At 41.7% G+C, this 24,280-nt stretch overlaps 1 protein-coding gene across 3 annotated transcripts in view; it reads right to left on the bottom strand.

Annotated features, from left to right (window-relative positions):
• Positions 1 to 24,280, bottom strand: part of Uspl1 (ubiquitin specific peptidase like 1) — a 31,947-nt gene that overhangs the window by 5,651 nt on the left and 2,016 nt on the right. For 2 of the 3 annotated variants that reach the window (XM_028779719.1, XM_028779721.1), the window contains exons 2-7: positions 22,861 to 23,029; positions 22,277 to 22,405; positions 14,582 to 15,182; positions 10,090 to 10,203; positions 7,488 to 7,617; positions 4,874 to 4,999 (exon numbers count right to left, since the gene is read on the bottom strand). In XM_028779719.1, the coding sequence (XP_028635552.1) occupies positions 4,874 to 4,999; positions 7,488 to 7,617; positions 10,090 to 10,203; positions 14,582 to 15,182; positions 22,277 to 22,405; positions 22,861 to 22,962 (1,202 nt within the window). In that variant the 5' untranslated portion in view covers positions 22,963 to 23,029. The remainder of the gene's footprint in view (positions 1 to 4,873; positions 5,000 to 7,487; positions 7,618 to 10,089; positions 10,204 to 14,581; positions 15,183 to 22,276; positions 22,406 to 22,860; positions 23,030 to 24,280) is intronic. The other variant, XM_028779720.1, reaches the window with a different exon arrangement.

Here is a 24,280-nt window from a genome sequence, read left to right as displayed (position 1 = left end):
GATTTATTATAAACTATGAGATGCTCATAATTTCAAAAATACATTTCACGATTACAGTAACATGTCAAACTAGAAACAAACCTACAGATAGGCCTCAAATAAGTAAGCTCTTGAGGTTTAAGAAATGGTGGTTATCCCTTCTCTAATATTTAAACAGATGTCAAAACTTACTTAGCTTATCAAAATTTATTCAGTTGAAAATGAACTCGACTCAATGTCCAGACGGCAAGATTATTCAGACTGACAGGAAATGATCTGTAAATTACACTGTCAATTTCTTATTAAACAGTAATTAAGTCCTAAAAGTTCTGTAAACTGTTTATATCATCACATTCTTTGTCCTGGTTTTTAAAATTTGACTTAATTTACCAATTCAAAGATGTTACTGTTCATAAAATGTGTCACCAAAGTATACACACTTCCAGCTGTTAGGATGTGACCTATTGGTGTCTCGGTGATCCACAGTAAAACAGGTTCTCACAGCTGGAAAGGCAGGCCTTAGGCCTTTCCATTACTAATAAGATATTTGGCCGGGCAATGGTGGTGCACGCCTTTAATCCCAGCACTTGGGAGGCAGAGGCAGGCAGATTTCTGAGTTCGAGGCCAGCCTGGTCTACCGAGTGAGTTCCAGGACAGTCAGGACTACATAGAGAAACCCTGTTTCAAAAAACCAAAAGATATTTGAATACTAAAGTCTTGTATTTAGCTTTCTGGGCCTCACACATGTGACATCTACTTACCTAAGACCTCATGAGTCTATACTAGAAATCTCAGTTCCTTACGTTCCTGTGAGTGCACATGAACAGTTTAGGGACTACACATAAGCAAGAATAAATCACACACTACATGGAAGCACGCCTGTCAGCTGTCCCTCTTGTTATATAGTCTAAGGCTTCTAAAGCAGTCACTGGTAAATGAGTCAAAGTAAAGAGCCAAGATGAACTCCTCCTGCAGTCCGCGCTGCAGTGATGCTCACAGGAAAGGAGAGTGACCAGACCCCACAAATTCTCAAGTAGCTGCTTATGCAGACCCCTGTGCAGAGGTTGCCCGATACACCTCAGTTCTCCAGGACCTAATGGAAAGGGTCATGCTGGACAATCTTGAAGTTCATTTCAAGGTTTCAGCCCCGTTCAGCCACATGGGCAACTGCTCACAATGCCCTCCTATTCCTGGGCCACACAGGTGCTTAACAGGCTGTGGCGCTGAGCTTTGCCCCTCCCCCAATCTACTCTCCATAATTAGGGAAGTTCTGAAAGACAAATTCCAACTCCTGTGCTTTACACATCCATCGTCTTGATGGCCTCCTCTGCTGGCGTATTTCAACAGGCAGAGTTTGTTTTTAAAACTGCACAAGTTACAAACAGTGACACAATGTGTAGTCCTCCACTCCTCACTGCTCCTGGGTTGCTGGACTCTATCTCCTACAAGGCTCAGTACTTTTCTTTCCCAAACCTCTGCTTGTCCCATTTTTAGCCTCTCAGGAACTGAGCTCTGTTTTGTGTCCAGGTTTCTTCCTAACCCTGACTCCAAGGCTGCTCAGACTTGAGGAGAGCTGGTTTAGGCTTTGCCTCAACCATGGGATACAGAATGGACTCATGGACTTGCAACTAGAGTCAACAAAAGATATGGAGCTAAAACTCACCTGCATCGGGCTAACTCACAGAAAGCTGCTTTTCTCTTGGAAGGATACACCTCAGGACAAGCACTGAGAATGTTCCCACAGCCACCTACAGACTGCAGAACTATCAATGTCTACCCACCAGGGGCAGCTACACCTCACAGTAAGAGCTAGATCATGAACTTGATTTTCATCAAAGCTTCTCTAATAAGTCTTAGACAATATAAATTTAACAATTATAAATTTGTACTAGTTATAATCTGTTTCAGGTAAAAAGAAGGTCTATAAACATTTGTACGTCATAGCTTTCACGGGTCATTTTCAATCTTTCTGATAATAAGAAATAAAAGGCCTAAGTCATACCAGCTGCAAGTCAAATGATTAGAACAGTATCATGAGCTATGATAAAGAAACACATCTTCAGAAAGCCCAACTGTCCCACAGAGGGATACAACTTTCTCTGGAGACAATTCAAGGAGCTGTAAAGCATTTTCTACCAAGCAATAAAGACTTCAATTGAGAAATAGAATCTTGGGTCACATGATTCTAGTCCCAGAATTCGGTAGGCCAAGATGGGTGGATCTTGAGACTAAGGACAGCCTAAGTTACATACACAATTTCAGGCCAGCCTAAGCTATAAAACAAAACCCTGTTTCACCAGCCAGGACTACAAAGAGATCCCCATACCCTGTCTCAAACAAAACCAAATTACCAGAAACAAAAACAAAGCAAACAATAACAACCAGCACTTACTGTTAGTGCCTAACACGACGGTACTCGCTCATTATTTCGGCCCTCAGAGTTTGAGGCCAAGGGACTCTGTTTCAAGGCTAGCCTAGACTACATAATGAGACTCTCTCGAAACACAACAAAAACAACCAGGAAAGCAGAACACTAAAAAGCTGCTAAAACTGAAGTTAAAATATAATAACCTTTTCAAATGCCAGCCTGGACCGTGTATGACCTCCTGAGACTGTGGCAAGCACTGTAGGCTCATTTCAATAACTCAAAGCTGATTCTAGGCAGTTAGTGCCCACATCATCACCCTCAGAGTAGAATTCCTAAACAACTCCCTTAAAGAGAAGTGGTGGAGTTGGATGTAGTAGGCATGACTTACCACTAGATTTTCCCAGTGGGTATGCTTTACACAGGTGGTAATCTGAGACAAGGCCCTGGGGGAGCTCAGAAGATTATGAGATCTTAGAATGATAGATGGTTGAATTACTCATAGCCTTATGATGAATTTTATTTCTTTAGGGTCTCATGATAGCTCTATCATCCACCTATCTAACTATGCTGGCTGGTCTGGAACTCACTATGTAGACCAAACTAGTCTTAAATCACAAGTTCTGCCCACCTCTGCTTCCTAGGTACTGGGATAAAGGCATGCTCCACCACATCCAACTGACACATTTTCTCTTACATTATCCCTAAAAGCTATACTAAATTTGTTTTTAAGTTCTACTAAATACCAACAAGTCAAGTTGTTTTAATTTCATAGTAAAAACTGTAAGAGTTTTATACAAATACTTTGTCATTTAAATTTTAAGTATAATTTTACATAAATTCAATTTATTTTTGATGAAAATAGGAAATATCCAAATTATAAAATTGGCTTATTAACAAGTCCACTGAAATTTAAAACACATTTTAAATTAAAAACAGTTGTATCTAATGGAAACACTTGCTGTTCAGAACATGAATCTTTTATGTAAGCAAAAGCAACTACTCTATATAATTAAAAAGTTTATGTTGCAATGCTGTCAATTAGCAGATCAAACAACATCATAAAATCTAGCGGATCTTCAACCCCTCAACCTTGAGAGAAAGCGAGCTGTCAGCTGTGTTTATAAACACCAAGATGCTCAGGCAATCGCAGAGGTGTGTGCAGGACAACAGCCAGCCTTGTAGCTGCCTTTTCCTGTCTCTGTTTCCTTTTCTCAGAAGAGAAGCCCTGACACTCAGATCTCAAACCCTCGGCCCAGGCAGCCAAGCACACTAGACTTGTGGATAAGGCGGCACTTCACTCACACACTGAGAGGCAGGAGGCAGGGAAGGGCAAAACAAGTTAACAGCTGACAAGGACTCAGATGGGAACAAGCCTGAAAGCAGTAAGGTACAGAAGACAGATGGGAGAGAGGCTTTACCCAGCACGGCAGAGCGGAGGACAGTGACTTGAGTGCCACACGGCAGGCAGGCATACTCTGTGGAGAGCTCTCTGTCCACAGCCTCCAAGAATCAGTTTTTACATGCAACAGATGCAGTAATTGTGGGGATGAGGACAGGACCAGACGATGAGATCGTGTCTAGAGAACACGTCTAGGAAGCAGGCCCAGAGAGAAGCTACAGAAAGAAAACTGGAGGGAAGGATGGAGGTCAGCAGCAAAGTTTCTAGTTCAAAGAGCCCAGTGTGGGGTGGATCCACAGACCTGAAGCATTTGCATGTTAGGAGGATTAAACATTTAAACCATTGAGCGAACAAAGCAAATGGAAAGCAAAACCTTCTGTTACTGTGCACACTATCTAACCAGAGGGAAACAACAAGGGGAGATCAACACTGAGTTCTCGGTTAGACTCATAGTGCAAGAACATAAAAGCAGCTGATCCGACGGGGCCAGGTACATAGTCAGCGGTGGCCCCAGTCCTATAGCATACAGACAGACAGTGAACCATCGCTTGCCAAATAGACAGAGGGATGGCAACTCTGAGCCTGCCCTAGGCTAGCAGCAAGAAGCTTAGAATGAAGACAGCAGCAGGAAGCTTGTAAGACAATGAAGTATTAACAAGCTACTATCTGGGAGAGGACAGACATTAAGACATAGAGGTGGGACTGGAGAGATACCTCAGCAGTTAAGAGCACTTACTGTTCTGGCTGAGAACCTGGATTCAGTGCCCAGCACCCACATGGCAGCTCACACCTGTCTATAACTCCAGTTCCAGGCTTCCAACACCCTTATACAGACATACATGCAGGTAAAACACAAATATACATAAAATAAAAATACACCAAATGGGGGAGGGAACACTACAAGAGACAGACCAAGCACCCTACTGCAGCCCTACTGTGGTTTTCACCTGGCACAGCTAGCCCACCCTTAAAGTTCTTACAGTGGTAAGCAACTGGTGATCCTAAATATGTGTTCACTAAAACTTCTGAATGGTAAGCTGTGCCCACTATTTCCCTTTCCAAGACATGAGAAACTGTACATGTATCTTCACTGTCTCCTAAAAATGTCTAAGTAAATTTAGACTCACCTTTCCAACACCATTTTTCTTATTTGTGATTTACTGTTGCAACTGTTACATGGGCCGAAATGGGCAGCATTGAGTGGATGCCACTCAGGAACAACATTTGTAAAGGTGACCAGACTCTTCACACACCTAAAAAACAGGCACAATTTGAATCCATCAGCTGTATTCCCTTGAGTTAATGTAACACACTCAACTGTGTACTCATGCTTGTCTCCCAGTGCTCTATTAGTACAGTGAGGGCCTCCCCAGCCATACAGAGACGGGAGACTCTCCACACTGACTGAGAAACACAAAAGGGTGACCAGCAGAGTTTCCCACCATTAATGTTCCAGAGAATGACTTCTGAGGCCCTACTGTGCACACTGGCTATTCAGGGCCACTCCTGGTCTCTACTTAGCACATTGCTGAATCAGTCCCCAGTTGCAGCAGCCAGTGTACTGCCAGCTACCCAGTGAGGAGACATCAGAGGCCCTGGGTGAACCATTGCTACTCTCAGGCTGTCCAACTTATCAGTGTTGTGACGCAAAGTGGCTAAGCATCACTGACAACAAAGAGAGTGCTATTTTCAAATAGATACAAACTTAAACTTTTCATCTGCTAAGAAAAAAAAAATCACTTGGAAAACAAGTCTGCTTTTCACAGGCTGTTCCAGTAAGGAATTCAATTTAGTCTGAATACCTTACAGCACAGTTAAAGACGATCTTCAACAACCTTCAACCAAATATACTAAATCTTAGTTGCATCAACTCTAATAAAAATATTTTAATTAAAGCAAGTATCATATTAGACTCCCCTGCCACCCAACTCTCAGGTGTCGAGTGCTCTGGCCTTTGTACATGGCACAAACAAATTGGGTCTGAATCAGGACCACCAGCCTCCATAGGCCAGGCTTTTTTATCCTCTCCAAAAAACCAAAACAAGACAAAACAAAAAAAAACTACTGAACCCAATAAAAGTCCTTATACTGGCACAAAACCCAGAGGCACTAAAATGAAAGAACTAGTTGAAAAACTTCTGCGAGAGGAGAAAGAAGCCAGTAGTTGTGACCCCAATGTACACTGATTAAAGGTCACCCCATCTTAGCTTTGACTCTGAAATTGCTTTTTAGAATGAAAGATTAAAGAAGTTTCAGGTTTTAAAGAAATAAAGACAAGGTGCAAACCGAAGTGGCTGCCGGCTTCCCCTGGAGTGCTGAGATCCAGGGACCACTGCTAGAGCCCATTTACCTTCTTCTGCACCGAGACCTCTGCTGGAAGATCACAGAGTGCTGAGTCACTGGCCTCACCAGTGAGTTCAGAACTACTTTCCTAAGCAGCTAGTCATCTGAATTGCCACAAGAGAACTCACTCCCAGTGGCTAGGTGACTCCTGGCACACACAACACTCAATGAAAAGCTGTCAGAGCACTAGCCTGTGAACTCTAGAGAAGCTGTAATTAAGCTGACTCTAATCATCACTCCTGTTGATATTATTAAAAACACACGTAGTGATTAGGGAGTTTAGCACAGGGAGCCACAGAGGCAAGGAACAACTAGCGGTCTCCTGATCCTCCTACTGACTATGCGCAGAAAAACCTGCCCCCTGTCCAAATGGATGGAGATCTGGGAGTGGAATTTCAGGTCCTAGTGTGAATCCACACCATTTCTCAGCAGTTTAGAACAGCTCTGTTGCCTCATCCTCTACAGCACTCTCCCAGACTCGGCTCTCTGATCACTTCCTACTGGCCAGATCCCACTGAGAGGATGACTCACTACAGAACACTCCTCATCATTCTACCTGCTAACTGGTGAGGCTTGGTGGTAGGTGAGCTGCAGTGGGAAGACCGATTCCTGCTCTCACACTCGGAGCAATGACGGGCAAGGCAGGCCATCTTTTAACTGCCAGCCAGCAGCTTCCCCAGCCAGCCTCAGCAGAGGGCACATGAGACAAGTCCCCATGCTCTCTGATGGCTCTCCTGAACCAGAGAGCCACCATACAGAGCAGGGACATGATGGAGGTCTAAAACAAATGAACAAAAGCTTATCTCTAACAGGGCAAGCAAAACACTGCCAAGGCCTTCAGAGCAGATGCCCAGGTAAGAAGTTTCCAGAAAGTGAAGGGTGCTATTCTCATCTGTTCCTAACTTCCAACTCCTTTTAGCCATTCTTCAAGCCATGAATTTTTTTTTTTAAGCTAATTTAGAGCAACAAGTTGACTGTAGCCTCTTGTGGTGCAAACTGTTTTTAACCTCACTGGTGAGAAAGTCTAAGATGTGCACATCACTGTGACCCATATTTTCAGAACTCAGAAGGCTGAGGCAAGAAGGTAGCAAATCTGAGGTCAGCCCCAGCTACTCAGCTAGGCCCTCTCTTAGAAAAAAACCAAAATGTGTGTTGGGGTCCAAGAAATGGTGATATATGATACTTCTACCGCTACCATCTGGATCCTGAGGCTTGACCAACCTGTGCTACACAGCAATTCTCCCTGAGCTATATGGCAACCTTGTCTCCAAGGGGGTGGAGTTTAAGCAAGGGTAGAAGTGTTGAGACACAGTATACTGTATGTGCAAAATCTGTTATTTAAAGTACACTGTTGAAAACCGTTACAGCACAAAGAATCCATTAACAAACAAAACTGACCTATTTTGGTACTGGTGTCCACAATGGGAACATTCAAAATTCCAAGAAAAAGAATATGTAAAGAGGTTTTCAACATGGGGTTCAAGCTTTAACAGTACAGGGAGTGCAAACACAGGACTTTCCATGTCACCTGCATAAGAGAAAAGCGACAATTAGCATCAGAACCCAAAAGGACAAAAGGAACCCATATGGCCCACAGTCGCCTATGTGTGAACACAGCCCAGCAGAGTCAAGTGAGTCAGGGTGGACCTGTAGGACGGCTGACTGCATATGCAAACACACCAGCATGAACTCAGTTCCCATGCTCGTCTCTTATTTCTGCCATATTCTGAAAACATAAGGCAAGAACTCCATGTGGAGACCCATACTGTCCTCCGCAGGAGAAAGTTCTCAGAACTCTTAACACTGTTAAATTACAACCAAAACCATGGAAAGGGTTTGCTACAAATACAATAAAAATGTTAGTGAAAATATTAGAGAATCACGTCACAATTGGTCATAAGCATTAAAACACCACTTCTGTGTAGACCCATCAACTCTACAGAGGAACAGGTTTGATATACAAGAGTAAAGGATCAATCCTGAACCTCCCCATTCATCTCAACTGTTAGTCCATCCTTGAATTAAATTGCTGCCACTTTAAAAGTAGAGATGGTAGACATTTTGCTGTCCTTAAAGATGGAACCATGTATGGTGCCTTTCAAGAAGGCTGTTTAATAGACGAGCACATCCCGACAGCCCTACTTTATCTAGTTCCTTTCCTTCTAATCTTCAAGGGAGCTTACAAGCCCAGGAGACAGTGTGTCCCACTTCCTCCTTAGACCTCATTCTCAGGGTACTGTTCTTCCTATCCTGGAACTGTATATACAGTTGTCTAGAACATGGCCAGCAACTGTTGTGATAGCAGGACCAGAAAATAGATAGCAGGTTTTGTTACCTAAGCTGCAAACATCTGTAATTACAAAGGCTATTTTAATAGTTCTTTGTGATATACTCCCATATGTATAGTGTTACTTTGGGGGGGGGGTCCTAAGTAGCCCTGGCTGTCCTGGAACTCACTATGGAGACCAGGCTGGCCTTGAAATCACAAAGATCCACCTTCCTCTGTTTCCCAAATTCTAGGATTAAGGATGTGCACCACCACATCCAGCCACTGCTATTTCTATATACAAATGTAAGTCAGAACAATGTCTTTCTTACAAAGAAAGATAGAAATCAGTCTCCAGAAATGACAACTGTATGAGCTGTGGACATTTGTGATTAAGTCACTAGACTTTAAATTCCAACTCTGCTGTAACTAAATAGTAACTAAGAAGGCAAACAAGTTATAATTCACAGTAACGGCAGAAAATCTTCAGACCATACACATATAATTTTTATTTTGAGCCAAGGTCTCACTGTATTGCCATGGCTGTCCTGAACTCACTCTGTAGACCAGGCTGGCCTTGAACTTGCAGAGATCCACCTGTATCTGCCTCCCAAGTGCTAGGATTAAAGGCATATGACACTACACTTGGCTTCTAATACATATTTTAAAATGTGGAGAGCTATTGATGTCAATCTCTGTCTTCTAGGTTTACATGCAGCACTTTTTTAAGTCCAGCTACTTCAGGGGCCTAGGCAAAAGATTCTTGAGTTCAAAGAAAAGCCTGGGCAATCAGTAGGACCTCACCTCATAAGAAAACCAAACCAAGGTACAAAATACGAGTTTTCCTTTTCGTAACACTATAAACCTTGGAGAGACCTGGACAGAGACTGGTTCTTGCCTCAGTCTGCTCCCATAAGCCAGATTATCAATTCAGTGGAGAGAGCAAATCCACCCCTGTGCTCCTTTATAAGGGACAAAGAGACCCTGGATGGTAGAACGAAGATATCCTAAAGAGGTACACCCACCCTCCCTTCCTGCTATCAGAACACTGAAACCATGGTTTCCAGAATTGGAACACCTCGGGAATCTTGTGTTAGGGAAAGGCTGAAGCTCTGGTGCCCAACAGACAGAAGCTGGTGTCCCAGGAAGACATTTCACATCATATGACAACTTGCTAGCCCACCCTGCAGGCCAAACTCAAGCCCAAACGAGGATATATGAGAGGGAGGTGGTCCTGCCCTCTAAAAAACTCTAAAACTCATGACAGGACCCTGAGGGTGACCTTGGCCTTAGGGTCACTGGACCACCTTACTTATTTTACTCCTCTTCTGAACGTGGGCCATAATGGACAAACGTCTCTTCTTGGCATCTCACAATTTCCTGTCTAAATGGCTTACTGGGCACCAGTGGCTGAGGCCAGCCTGTCAGGACTCCCAGGACCAGGCTTGGGCCCTAACAATACTGGTAACATGCACATGACGTCCCAACATACCACAATTTAGCCTGTGTTGTATAGGAGATTTGGTTTCAAAGTTCAAAATGTTCACTTGGCTTTGGGAGCTCAAGTGTACACCAGCACACACACACACAGAACAGGTATGGCTAACAGTAACCTAACCAGTGGTAGATTCCTAAGAAAACTACCCAGAGTCCACCCTCCCACCAAAGATCAAATCCCAATCAGCCAGACAATGCATCTCCTTATGCGGTACAGTCAGCAGCACAACCACTTACCTAATGTGCATCTAAGCTTAGGCTGAAGTTTAGCAAAAATTTCATCTCTAACTTTATTCAAACAGGTATCTATGTCTGTAAATATTTCTGATGTCAATTTTTTACAATCTTCACCTTAAAGAAAAAAAAAAGAACATTTCTCATCAGTAATCTTTCCAGAAAAATACTCAGATAGTACTAAGAATCAAAGTTTATTAGTACATTTTGCAGAGACAAAAAGCAAAACACATTTCTTATTCTGCCCCTCCTTTAATATGCCATATACTCTGTTGACACCTGTCACTGGCGGAGCACCATTTGCCCTTACTACCTAGATGAGATTTCAGTTTAAGAATAAAAACAACAGATGTAGTAATATATACATGTTAGAATGATGAGTGTTTGGCATTCCAGTTTGACTTTGGAAACAATCCTATGGCTTCATCATACTTTGCTTCAAGTGTTTTAATCAAAGAACATACATAAAAATGAACATTAGCTAAGACTTGTGTTATTTGTTCCTTAAAAGTATGGGGTCGGGGGTGGAAGAAGGAAGAAAAACATACCATACAGAATAATGAAGCCCACACACAGTTAACAAGATTAGAAAAGCTCTAAGTACCCTGTAAATAGCTAATGTAAACTAAAATTAAAACATAAGAACTCCAACATCAAATCTCGCTCTTCTAAATCAATGAGATGTCACCCTGTCTGCTCAAGGGTCTTATAATTATAAAGAAGACTGATACATGAAAAAAACCTCAGTCTCAAACTCAAAACTGGCACAAATGATCTAACAAAATCATAAATATTTACACCCAAAGGTGGTTAAGGAATCTGAGATATACTCTTTCATGTAATAAAAAGAACAGCCTATTTTTTTATTTTTTATTTTTTTATTTTTGGTTTTTTGAGACAGGGTTTCTCTCTGGAGCCCTGGCTGTCCTGGAACTCACTCTGTAGACCAGGCTGGACTCGAACTCAGAAATCCGCCAGCCTCTGCCTCCCAAGTGCTGGGATTAAAGGCGTGCGCCACCACCACCTGGCCATTTTTTTAATTCTTAAAGATTTATCCATATCCTACATGTTCTTCATTGCATATATGTTCATCACATGTCTGCAGATAAGTGGAGACTAGAGAGGGAGAGTGTTAGATCCCTGGGAATTATGGGAGTGACACATGACTGACAGGCAGAGGAGAGCCAGCGCGTGAGTATTGGGAACTGAACCCTGCAGGAGCAGCCAGTGCTCCACGCTGCTGTGCAGCTCCCCAGCCCTAAGAAGCTATTTTATTATTTCTTTTCAAAAACGCCACTCAGCAAAAACCTTAATATGCACATTCAATACCCCCCTAGGATACTAATCTGCAAGGTATTCAAAAGCTACGTGGCTATGGTCATGATACAAACCCATAATGGCAAACACAACAGGGAAGCAATGCAGGGCGGCTACACAAATGGCCCCAAGCCTCCATTACACGTTAACAAAGAAACACCTATGATGCTCAGCAAAGAAAGCTTGCAACAATGTGAAGTCAAAACAAAACCAAACAAACCTAAGCACAAGCAAAGTCAGGCAAAAACACACAGTAGAGTCTGGAAAAATTTCAAAAAAGGTGAGGAGCCTTGCCTTGGCAGATGCAAGACTTCACCAGCTATAATCTAACTGTGGGTGCAGGGAGAAACCAAGTGATCACACAAAACTGAAAAGGAGCATGGACACACAAGGCTAGTCACAGACAAAAGGCAAAAGTGTCCGAAAATGAAGAAAACATGGATGTGACCTCATGCCACACACAATTACCAATTTCAGTCCCAGGGCCAGCAAGCTGAGCAGAAGCCTCACAGGCTGAGTCCTGAGCTCAGTTCTTAGGATCACAAGAGGAAAGGGGAGACCGACTCCTGTAAGGCGCTCTCCGGCCTTCACATGCATGCACGCACACATGCACACACAAATGTCATTTTAAAAATGTATGAAAAGGATTTTAATGCTAGAAAGCAAACTATGACTTCTCAAAGAACATAGTCAGTGAAGGGCTTTCTAAATGAAGAAAAGGAAAATGTTCTTTAAAAGCCACAAACATTACTAGATTCTAAAAGAAAGATAAATACTTTATTGTAAATCAAGATATCCTTTAAGTAAAAAAGGGTCAGCACAATGGCTCAGAGGGTAAAGGCACTAGCAATCAAACTTTTGACCTGAGTTTGACCCTAGGGTCCCACATGGTGCAGAGAATAGACCCCTGCAAGAGAATAGACAGACAGACAGACAGACACACACACACACACAAATAACTAACAAATTAAATGAATAAATGTAATAAAATATTCTTTTTTGTTTTTGTTTGTTTTTTATTTTTCAAGACAGGGTTTCTCTGTGTAGCCCTGGCTGTCCTGGAACTCACTCTGTAGACCAGGCTGGCCTCGAACTCAGAAATCCGCCTGCCTCCCAAGTGCTGGGATTAAAGGTGTGAGCCACCACCGCCCAGCTGTAATAAAATATTCTTAAAGTAAAAATACCAACTGCAAACAGAGAAGAGCCAGCAGTATGTATCAGACATAAAAGAGCAAGAAGGATATAAGAAAATGCACCCAAATAAAAACATGATAGTCAATAGAACAAACAGGTATTTTACAGAAAGCAGAAGGAAATGAGAAAAAACAATGTATGTTAACAGAGACAACAGATCAATCTCTTCCAATCCTGAGAGACACAAGGCAAGTCTGAAGACCATTTTATACACCGCAAGACTTTCAGTGTGAAACATTCCAGAGACCACATGGATGGGAAGGAATCTTCTACATTGCTGGAACAGTACTAACACTGCCCACTTACAGGCAAGTAAACACACAATTGGCCTTCATACCAGCAGGTTCCAACATCCCATTCCCAACGAACCACAGACTGAAAATACAAGAGAGAAAAACAGCACCTGTACTAAACAAGCAAACCGCCTTATCTTAGGAATAAGTATTCTAGAGATGATTTAAAATTCATGGGATGGGCTTAGCATATGCAAAGTCCTGGGACTGATTTCAGCCTCACAGAGTAGAATAAAGTTGTGTGTGATTTTAACATGGGCAACAGGTGGAAGTAGATCAACCCTCCGTTCATTAAAATATAAAGTATATGGGACAATGTGCTCTGGTATTATACAAGCATTGTGCTGTTCCTCTCAGAGGACCCTGCTATCTGCAGGACGTTCTGGGGCTAAGCTTCCATAGACACTGAGAGAACACTGTACTGATGTGCTTCTACTACTCATTCCTTCATTCACATAAACTTGGGAGATGGGCTGGATACAGACTCCATGTTTCATCAGAGGAGACTTTCTTCTGCTTCTACTGTATGGGTTCTGAGGAACTGATACCAGATCATCAAGCTTGGTGGCAAGCACTTTTACCCACTAAGCCATCTCACTGGCCTGAGAATGTTTTAATTCTTCTTGGGTTTGAAGACTCCTAGGTATCCTATTTTGGAGGAATTAAATAGGTGAATGGTACATGTCTATAATCATAGCATGCCAGAGGCTAAGGCAAGAGGAATGCAATTTCTAGGCTGGCTTGAGCAACATAGAAAAACATTGTCTCAAAATCAAAGCAAAACAAACAGACCATTTGTATAGATATTTGTGTATGTACATATATAGATACACAGATACCAAAATCTAAGGCTGCCCAAGTCATCTGCATATCCCTAGTCATCAAGGGCAGGGTGTTGGGGATGACAAGTGACTCTTTATTTACTACTTCTGTTGAAATTTGGTCTGCTGCTATATATTATATGCTAAATACTGGCCCTGGTTGCCTCAGGGACAAGAGAATCTTTACATACACCAAGTGATGCAAGTGATGTTTTAGATTGCTCCTTAATCTAAAACTATTGGTTGAGCAATAGTTGATGCCAACAGCCTATAGCTGGGCAGAAGAGAGGTAGGTGAGGCTTTCAGTTCACAGGCTTGGGTCTAGGGAGAAGCCTGAGGGAGAGAAAAAAGAAGGGGGAGCGAGAAGACACCATGGGGTAGGTTAGTCATGAAAACGTGGCCATGAGGGCTGGCCAATTGGAGTTAAGAACAACCCAGATGGAACATGGCAGGTTATAACTTGGGGTTACTGATGGATTCTAATAGCTTAGAGAGTAGATACCTGCCCAGCTCTAACTCTTTAAAGCCTTATTATAAATAAAAAGTTGTGTGTCTTTTATCTGGGAACTGAACTCAGGCGGGGCAGACACCCGACTGAGATTAAATATTACAACTTCACTCTAGTTGTTTCACTTTTACAGACTTCAGATGGATTATAGAATCTATCTGCAGGTAATGACTATCATCATCCTGATGAACCAAGAAATACCACTGCCCCTTTGTTCTTCACTAGCAGCTTTGGGGACAGTCATGAGCTAACTGGCACTATCTTTAGGTTCCCTGCCTAGGTCTCCACACACAACAATGACTACCCATTTCTTTTTCCCATAAGCTGTGAGACATAACTTAAGAAGAGTAAGTAGCACAGACCTGTGACTCCATGCAAGTGATGGGTGTGCAGAAGTCTATCTGCTTGCTTGTACATTTCAAACAGCCTCCCAAATACACACTCCTCTCTGGAGCACACCTCCAGCACAGTATTCCTCAACACCTCCAAGTGCACGAGGGCCGAAAGGATACAGTCTAACCAGCAGAGTGCCTGACTGTTTTTCCACTGGACACAGAGAGTCTGGCAAAGCGATAAACATCTGCTCTTAGATGGCATTTCCAGCTCAGATGTGACACTAACTGTAGCAGGATCTTCTGAAGTAGCCACGGCCACACCATCAGCTTCCAAAGTCTCATTCTGCTCCACGGAAGCAGCTGTCCTGACTGGATTCTGGTGAGCACTGTTATCTGGGAAGCTTGTTGAGAAGTCACCACATACTTCTCCATTGTATTTACCATTCACAATTGGTTTACTCTCAGTGACAATGTGACTTCTAGTCTTTTTAGAATTTACTGGAAGAGGTGAATTCTTACAGCTGGTTTCCAATCTTTTTCTTTTTTGAGGCTTATTTGAAGTGTGACAATCTTCCGAATCAGGAGAAATTAAATTAGTAAGTGACTCTGATCCCAAAGGATAAATGCACTAAAAAGGAAAAATAAAATTGTTACAAAAAATAATAAAACAAAAAGCCAACAACCTTGGTAATTCAAATCAGTTCAAGTTTTACTAACTTAGATTCCTGTGTCATGAAAAATTTTCGCATTCATTTCACATAAGAGTATCTCTCAAAACCTATAAACCTAAATTTGAAAGAAGCAGAGGTAACTAACAAAGTGTGCCTATCTCCAAAGAACAGTTTCCCTAGTTAAGTTATACCATCAAATCACGTAAGTCCGGCATAGTAGCACAGGCCTTTAATGCCAACACTTGGGAAGTTGAGTCCTGCGGGTCTCTGAGCATAAGGCCAGCCTGGTCTAGATAGCAAGTTCCAGGACAGCCACAGCTACACAGAAAAAGCTCTGTCTCAAAAACAAGTGGGGAAGGGACTTTAAGTTAAGAGTAGACTAAATTATAAAAGAAAACACTAGCTTTGCTTTAGTAGAAAAAAACACATACTGTTGGGCAGTGGTGACACACCTTTAACCCCAGCACTAGGAGGCAGAGGTAGGCAGATCTCTGAGTTCGAGGCCAGCTTGGTCTAGAATGAGTTCCTGGACAACTAAGGCTACACTGAGAAACCCCATCTTGAAAAACAAACCAAACAAAAAGTAAACAAAGCAATAAACAAGTAAACAGAAACTTTCAACTATGTGAAGAAAGACTACAAGTGCTATTTGGGAGAGAGATGCAACTTACAGCATTAAAAACTGGGAAAGTATTTTTAAGTAAAAATTTTACCAGGTCCTTTCTATGTATCCTATATGCCCTAAGATCTATCTTTATTATCCTTACTTGTATGTATGCATCTCTGAGTGAATGTGGTGTGTGCAGATACCCAGAGGCTAGAAGAGGGTGTCAGATCCCTAGGAGGTGAAAGTCACAGGCAGGCAACTGAGAACTACCTAATGTGGGTGCTAGGATTGAACTCAAGTCCTCTGCGAAAACAGTACTTGCTCTTAACCTCTGAGTCATTGTTCCAGTCCCTATATGCTGCATTTGAAAAAAGTTCAAGGACTTGAATACTAAATGTCTTATTTAAAACATGCCTTCAACACCAGTATGGTAGACTGGTGTCCTCCAGATAACTAAAGAAACACACCTCCCAATAACTTGTCAAAATGGAGTCAAATCAGCCTCATGAAGAACCAAGATTTCCAACTAACTGTCTGCACTGAACTCCTGAGCAGTAGTGAGCACTAATGGTCAGCTCAGCTGTCCAACAAACATTTCTATACACAGCAGAAGGCTTGCCTGGTCAACCCAAAGAATAACAATACTAAAGCCATTATACCTAGGAAGTTAGCATGTTCTCAGGTGATTTACCTCACAGCTACAGGTATGTGGCTTGCACTTAATTCCCTTTCCGTTCACACACCGAACTCATGTGAGCACTTCAATTCTTCAACACACAGATGAGCTCTGCACTGCTGGCTGTACAGTGAGGTCTGTAATAACCTGGTCCTAACCCTCATGCCCTGAGAGTTCCTGACTCCAGCTGAGCCTAGGAATGATAACATGTAACAATCAGAGGCGAGCCAGGAGTATGCCTACAATCCAGCATTTGGAGAATGAAGTGAGACTGTAACTTTATATCAGTTTGAACTATATATGGCCTGTTTCAAAAATAAAAACCCACTATCTCAAAGCACAAGTAAGCAAACCACTGTATATAGAGTTGAATTCCAGAGTACTCCTTATCACTTAAAAAGGGATGCATAGAACACTGAAAGTGTTAAATCCATGTCTAACAGTCAAAGCCTCCCTCCTGAGGCTGGATTTAAATTAAGATCCTGGCTAAAATAATCCAGTTAAGTATGAATGTACTGATCAAGGGTGGGTAGATGCTTTGTCTAGAAAGCTTCCCTCCCCACACTGTAAGTTAATGGGCTCCAAATACACCCAGACGGGATTCTCAACCTGTAGGCCATGACCCCTTTTGGGTTGTCAAACAACACTTTCACAGGGGTCCCCTAAGATCATCAGAAAACACATACATTTACATTATGATCCATAACCATAGCAAAAATTAGTTATGAAATAGCAATGAAAATAAACTTTATGGTTGGGGGTCACCACAACACATAGAACTATATTTAAAAGCTGCAGCATTAGGAAGGCTGAGAACCAGAGTCCTGGATCAACCCAATCCTTCCCTTGGGCATTAGAGCCTACCCTCTGTTCCAGGGATAGCCTTAGCCACTTTCCCCTCCCTAATTGGTAGGATCAGCATATAAACACCCAGGTATTTTTCCCAACTTAAAAAAACTAAATAAAACAAAACCCAACTTCTTCCTTCTTGTGCCACAGTTCTCAAATTCCCACTCACATTAATCACAACCCTTTCCCCTACCTGGGTGGAGCAAGTCCTCACTGTCCTAGAGCTCCTCTTCATTTGACTTTCTGAATAATGCCGTCTCCTTCTTGGTTTTATTCCTACCGAACTCTCTGATTCTTGGAGTCTTCCTGATGTCTCCAACCCTGGTCCTACTTTAACTCACCACTCACATGTATGGTTCGGCTAGCCACAGGTTGTACTCACAACTACCAAACCTTTACCTCCAAGTTCAAAGTCTCCCCAACTAGTTGTTAGACGTAAAGCTCCAAACCACTTACTCTGCCTGTCTCAAGTTTATCTTGGTCTGCCCCTAAATCTTGTTTTCCCCATCCTTCCCAGCTCACTCACCACCAACTCAATTCGTCCAACTGAGGAGGAGGAATTACCCTCGCTCCCACTCCCATGCTGTTTCCCAAACTTTCAGCAAATCCTGTTGGTTTTACCTTCAAAGAACTGTTGGCCCTCGGCACCCACAGCTACGTAGCTGGGCCTATGATGCCATGTCTGTACTGAGCATGCACAGACTTCCTTGTCAAATCCCTAAATAATACAGCACAACATTCCATTTACATTGTAGTAGGTGTTATGAATAATCTAGAAATGCTTTAAACTGATGTGGGAGGACGCAGATGGGCCATATGCAAAACCACAAAAACACTCTGCTGTTTTCTAGAAGGGCCTGAGTGTCTTGTCTGCAGAGAGACTGTGTAAATGGGATCCATCCATAGCCTGTCACCTCAGCTTCTAAACCCTCTCTCTAGAACACTACAGCTGCCTTTCTACAAGACAGGGGGAAACCCAGTTTCTTTGCTTTCTGCACTGCTCTCAGGAACTTGCAACACTTGCAGGCTTATCTCTACACAAGCACTCAGTCCTGTAGACACCAACTACTCGTCATATAATTTAACTGGATACCACAACTTTTATTCTCCTGTAGTAATTGTCATCTCTGAGGCTTACTGTCTCTGCCTGCTAAGGAAGGCCTAGTCCTGGAAGCTTCTAGCCTCCACATAATCTAACCTAGCCCTAGAATGTTATTAGCTTCTGAGACTTACTGCTGAATAGACTCAGCCTTTCAGAAAGCTCAGTTCTTTCTGAACTCTGATTGGCTGATTCAACTGAGCTGTTCTGGCTCAAAACCCTCTTTAAGCTGACTGATTGAATCTGGCTTCTCTCAATTCTTACTGAATTGCTCTGTATGGCCTCAAACTAATTCTAACAACCTTTTCTAATCTTCTGGCTCCTTCTCATTCTCCTGCTCACTTTATCTTTACTGTGTCTAGCTTGTTCTCTTCAATCTGTGTCTATAAAACTCTCCTGGTAACACTGCCTCCTTCTCCCTCTGGGCTGCTCTACTCTCCCTCTCAACTCTGCTGCACTTCTCTCCATGAACTGTACTCTCTTCTTCCTATAATACTTGTCTCTCCCTTAAGTAGCTTCTCTTTCCTTGTGAGAGTTGGGCGTATCCTATTTTGTAAAATTTTTCTCTGATTCATCACTTTTTCTGCCATTCAATTAGCCATCACTTTCCTTGCTTTCTTCTGCAAACTACCTCTACCCTCACTGTTTGGGATTAAAGGTGAGTACTAAGGGTGGATCTGTAGTCCAGCCGAGGGACTAAAGGTGCATGCTAAGAAATGAGCCACACCCTAACTAGACAGAGGTTCAAATAACCTGTAACACACATTTCTGAAATGGATATCAAGTAAGCAAGCATCCCTCTAGAAAAGCTAACTAACAATTCCAGGCACTTGTACCTGATGGAATAGGTACAAACTGTTTCCTACAATCCCCAAGTGTCAAGATATTTCAAAAAAGTCAGAAAAATGTGCTCACTGGTATATTCTAGAAACCATAAGAGCACAGGTAAAGCGATACACAGGGCATGATGTGGGCCAGGGAAGGGAGTGGTGTGACACTTCTGTTCTATCTGGTCACACCAACCTACAAATTCATAGAATACTCCCATTCCCTCAGCGCCTGGTCTGTAGCCCTCCCTGTTTCTGTGGGTCAGTGGCTGAATTTAAGAGTACCAAGTGTCTAACCAGCTGGCCTTTGTGGAGCATCCTGAAGCTACCTAGGAGCACTGCCCTAAGCCACCCCTCGGGAAGTCAGAGGATAAATGACTGGACAGAGCTATCACTGAGGAACCATAGCTGTTAACTATGTCAGGAAAGACCAAGATAGCCAGAGCCCTGCCCATTACTGAGTCTGTCAATCCAGAGGCACAGTGATCATAACAGACAAGAAACTACACCACTCTCCTACCGGACCCTCCAGACTCCTCACCTCAGCCAGACCTACTTACTTACTTCCTTACTTACTATGGACGATTAGACTCTTCCCTCCTGCTCTCCAATCACTGTTCTCCTGTCTGCTATCTCCCTGCCTCTACTCAAGGGCAGTTCAAAGCCCTTCAATATAACAGCACAAACGACCAACCAGCAGCCTCGAGTCTCCCAGAGCCTTAGTCGTGCCTCCCTTCTCCCTATGACCAGAAGATTCCATCCTCTTCCTCTCGGGCCTTTGTCCAAATTTCACTTTCTTAATAAAGTATTCCTCTCATTACTCTATAGAGAATTCCAAATTTGGGGGTAGAGCAATGGCTCAGTGGTTGGACAAGCACTATCTCTTATAGAACACCTGGGCTTGACTCCCAGCACCTACGTAGAAGCTCAGAACTGCCGGGAACTCCAGTTCCAGAGGAATGTGATGCCCTTTTCTGACTTTGGCAGACATGCATGCACACCCACCCTCCCACCACACACACACACCCCTTCTCTCCTTGTTTTTTGTCTTTCCTGTCTGTCTAGATCATAAACTTCTTTGGAATAGTAAATCTATTGTATTTATATCCTAGCACTGAAAGAGAATAGACCCAAGAGTGACATATTTAACTGAAAAAAAAATGCATAAAGAAGTTTATGCTTATAAAATTATTACTATTCCCTGCCTTTCCTGTAATATACCCACCAAAAGTATTGATTACCAACATATGATTTAGTATAGTATTTTCCTAACCTCAAATGACAGAATTCTGAGCAAACTCTACTAAGTCAGTACCTGGAAGTTAGATTCCAAATATGTTGAGTTTATCTGGAATAGTATATCTGAAATTAGAAGCCCACAATCACAACTTTGTGGATCTATGAAAAGCGCTATTTCCAAAACCTATACTCTGTTTTGTTAGCTTAAAAAAGGGAGTATCTATTTTGCAATATAACTATTTTGAGAATTAAACATGCATAAACTGTAAACTATTCATGCATGGGACACTCAATCCTGAGTACCACAAATCAAAAGCCAACATCAAAGCAAAGCCACTTAGGAGCCTCCCCCTGGAAAAGGTGGTGGGGCCCATAGCACTGGGGTGGCCTCACGTTCAGTGTCCTCTAAAGTCACTACTTAATGCCTCTTAGAATCAGGCGGACCTGTGAACCCGACTACAAGCACGTAAAATGATGGCCTTGTCCCAGTTATGTGGATCAGTGGCCAAATGACTAAAGCTTAATGTTATACTCTATAAATATTTTATGGGATGCACATTGGTTGTTTCCATTTTTAGATTTTATTCTATGTCTGAGTGTTTTGCCTGCATATACGGATACACACCCAGGAACTGAGATTATAGACGGTTGTGAGCCACCACGTGAGTGCTGGGAACAGAATCTGGGTCCTCAGCAAGACAATCACTGAGCCACCTCTCCAGCTCTCACTATTTTATTTTTTATTTGACAACATTTTAGGGATGGTAGCTTTATGTTGGCAAGAACTATGTGCAAAGTTCTGTATCTAAGGAGGAATGAAAAAAAAACAAAACTGGACCTGAGAGTGTTAGCTTGGATTTTTGCTGGGATGTAAGTGGTTATTTTTTTTAATGCCAAATTAGTTTGTGTGTCTTTTTAACATCACAAACTTCTTATTGTAAAACAAAATAAAAACAAAACCAAACAGGATTATTTTTAGTGCTAAAATTCTTATGAAGAAGAACCTTTTCAACTTATACAATGTAAACTGAACGTTTGTGAGAGGTCTTATTGTTGCTTTTACTTAGCAGACTGTGGGCACTAAAGATATAAATTATGAAATATAATCCATTCCACACCAGAGTTGTATCAATGGATATAAACTATGACTCATTCTAAATGACAAGCTTCATTTTTTTGAGATAAGATCTATTATATAGCTCAGGCTAGCTTCAAAATTGTGGAAATTCTACTCAGCCTTCCCAACGATGGAATTATGTGCATGCAACACTATGCCTGGCTGTCTTAAAAGCTTTTAATTACATAAGAGTTATATATACTGTTTTTGACAAAATAACTAACTACCAAAACACCTCTCCAGGTAAAAATGAAGATTAATAACTTCTACATGGCCAGGTATACTTTAATCCCAGCACTGAGGAGACAGAGGCAGGCAGATTTCTGTAAGTTGAGGCTAGCCTGGTCTATATAGTGAGTTCTGGGACAGCCAGGGCTACACAGTGAGACCCTGTCCCATTGTGGAAGGAATAACTTACTGTATACTAAAGCTTAACAAGATTAACACCAAAAAGCAGTAACTCATGAGTTGGAAAATAGTATTTAATTAAAATTATTTGCCAGAGAGATTTAGAAACTTATATTGTCATGCATTGAAAGTCTATACTTTGAAAAATACAAAAATCAATAAAATTTAAACAATGAAGAAAAAGCAGAAGGCTGTACCAATACACTAAATAATACTAGTAGTACTTTACCTGAAGATCCTCACACAAAAAGATAGACTCTTGGAAGCTAATTCGGTAAGTTTTTAAGGCATTCAGCTTTCCTTTCGCTCTACAAGCAGGGCAATGCCCGTCTGTTGGAACTTTAGCTGAAGCATAATTCTAAAAGAGAAATAAAGCAAATTAAAAGAGACATTCCTATTATATTAAGCTACAAAAGAGTTAAATGGAAGGGTAACCAGAAAAAAAAATATAAATTTTCCACCAGATTTCTGGCAAAACTAAATAAAAGACATGTACATAAAAGAGCTATTGTCCAAACAATATTAAAATCTGACTTAGGTTCATTTACAAGGAAAAGGAAATAACAACTGCCAAGGAAAATGTATATAGTCTATATTTTCAAATAGCAAAACATAAAATCTAGGCATTAATTTCTACTTTCACATATCAATAACAGAGAGGTAATAATCTTTCGCCATTGCTGTAAGATTTCCGTGGAAGACAGAATTTTTTAGGACTTCATTCATAAAATGAAAATTTAAATTTTATTTAAATTTCAAATATAAGAGAAAAATAACCAGCTTTGCACTGAGGCCAAAAATAAGTTCACTAACTTTTCCCAAGTACCCCAGCATGGGGAGTGAAGATATCCCTATATCAGTCCCTGGTCCAACCAGTGGCAAACCATTTCCAGTCTTCAGAGAATCATCCGTCATTCCGAGTCATTGGCTAATTTATGTCACTTGGAACATGTCAAAATCACTAAGGATTTTTCAATGAACCCTGGAAAAAAAAAGTCAACAGATAATTAAATAAAAATCCTATTTACTCTAAAAAGAGAGTTTGCTATTTTATAGGACAAGAGATATTAAGTATGTTTGTGAGCTATATGTCCTTGGATAAGCATATTCTAAACTGTAGTCTTCAGAATACCTTCATGTATGTAAATATGTGTAAATGTATGAGGAGAGTGACCATAGGATGCAGCTTCCTTTTTTTTTTTTTTTTTAGTTTTTCTGTGTAGTCCTGGCTGTCCTGGAACTCACTCTGTAGACCAGGCTGTCCTGGAACTCAGAAATCCGCCTGCCTCTGCCTCCCAAGTGCTGGGATTAAAGGCGTGCGCCACCACCGCCCGGAAGGATGCAGCTTCCTAACACATGGAAAAGTACACAGAACTTTCCCTACAGGTAGATACTGGTCAGAGCAAGCTAGTGGACTAAGCTGGAGAACCTAAGCTTTCCTTTCTCTGTATGGGCAGTATGAAACAACCATGTTAGCGTTACAATGAGAAAGTACCTAATCTACTGTTCTACCAAAGAAATAAGGGAACCACACATTTTATACAACCTTTCTTCTGTTTTCAACCACAAAACTGTTCACCAGTTGGAAATACTTTACTAGTTTGTAGACCAGGCTGGCCTGAAACTTGCTACGTATGTAGACTAGTCTGACCTTGAACTTTGCCTCCCAAGTGCTGAGATTAAAGGCTCATAACTGGCAGAATACTACATTTAAAATAATCACCCACAAAATACTATGTTTTTTTGTAAATGACCTATATCAGAACAAAAGTATAAGTATTCCTGTAAGCCAAATAAATTTAACATGAATGCCTTGAGTGTATTTCCACAGAGCAGACCACATTCCCAAGATCAGAGAGCAAAGAAACTTGAGACACAGCTCAATACAAAGAAAAAATATGGACTTAAAATACAACAAAAGCAAACCTAAAAGATGTTTTAGGCAAAGGTAAATTATTATCATTTAGCTAAGGAATTGAAACTTCAAGCATAAATCTTTCCAAAACCTATGGGTCCATAATTCTAGAACAACCACAATTCTGGCTCACAGATTCACTTTTAAAAACTTGTTATGTAGCCAGGCAGTGGTGGTGCATGCCTTTAGTCCCAGCACTTGGGAGGCAGAGGCAGGAGGATTTCTGAGTTTGAGGCCAGCCTGGTCTACAGAGGTCCAGGACAAAACAACCCTTGTTATATACTGAGTGATTATGGCACATGCCTTTATTTCCAGGCA

Source organism: Grammomys surdaster, unplaced genomic scaffold (genome assembly GCF_004785775.1).
Source record: "Grammomys surdaster isolate TR1022 unplaced genomic scaffold, NIH_TR_1.0 362, whole genome shotgun sequence".
NCBI classification, from domain to species: domain Eukaryota; kingdom Metazoa; phylum Chordata; class Mammalia; order Rodentia; family Muridae; genus Grammomys; species Grammomys surdaster.
Note: the sequence above shows the minus strand (reverse complement) of the source record. Positions and strands in the feature narration are given on the sequence as shown.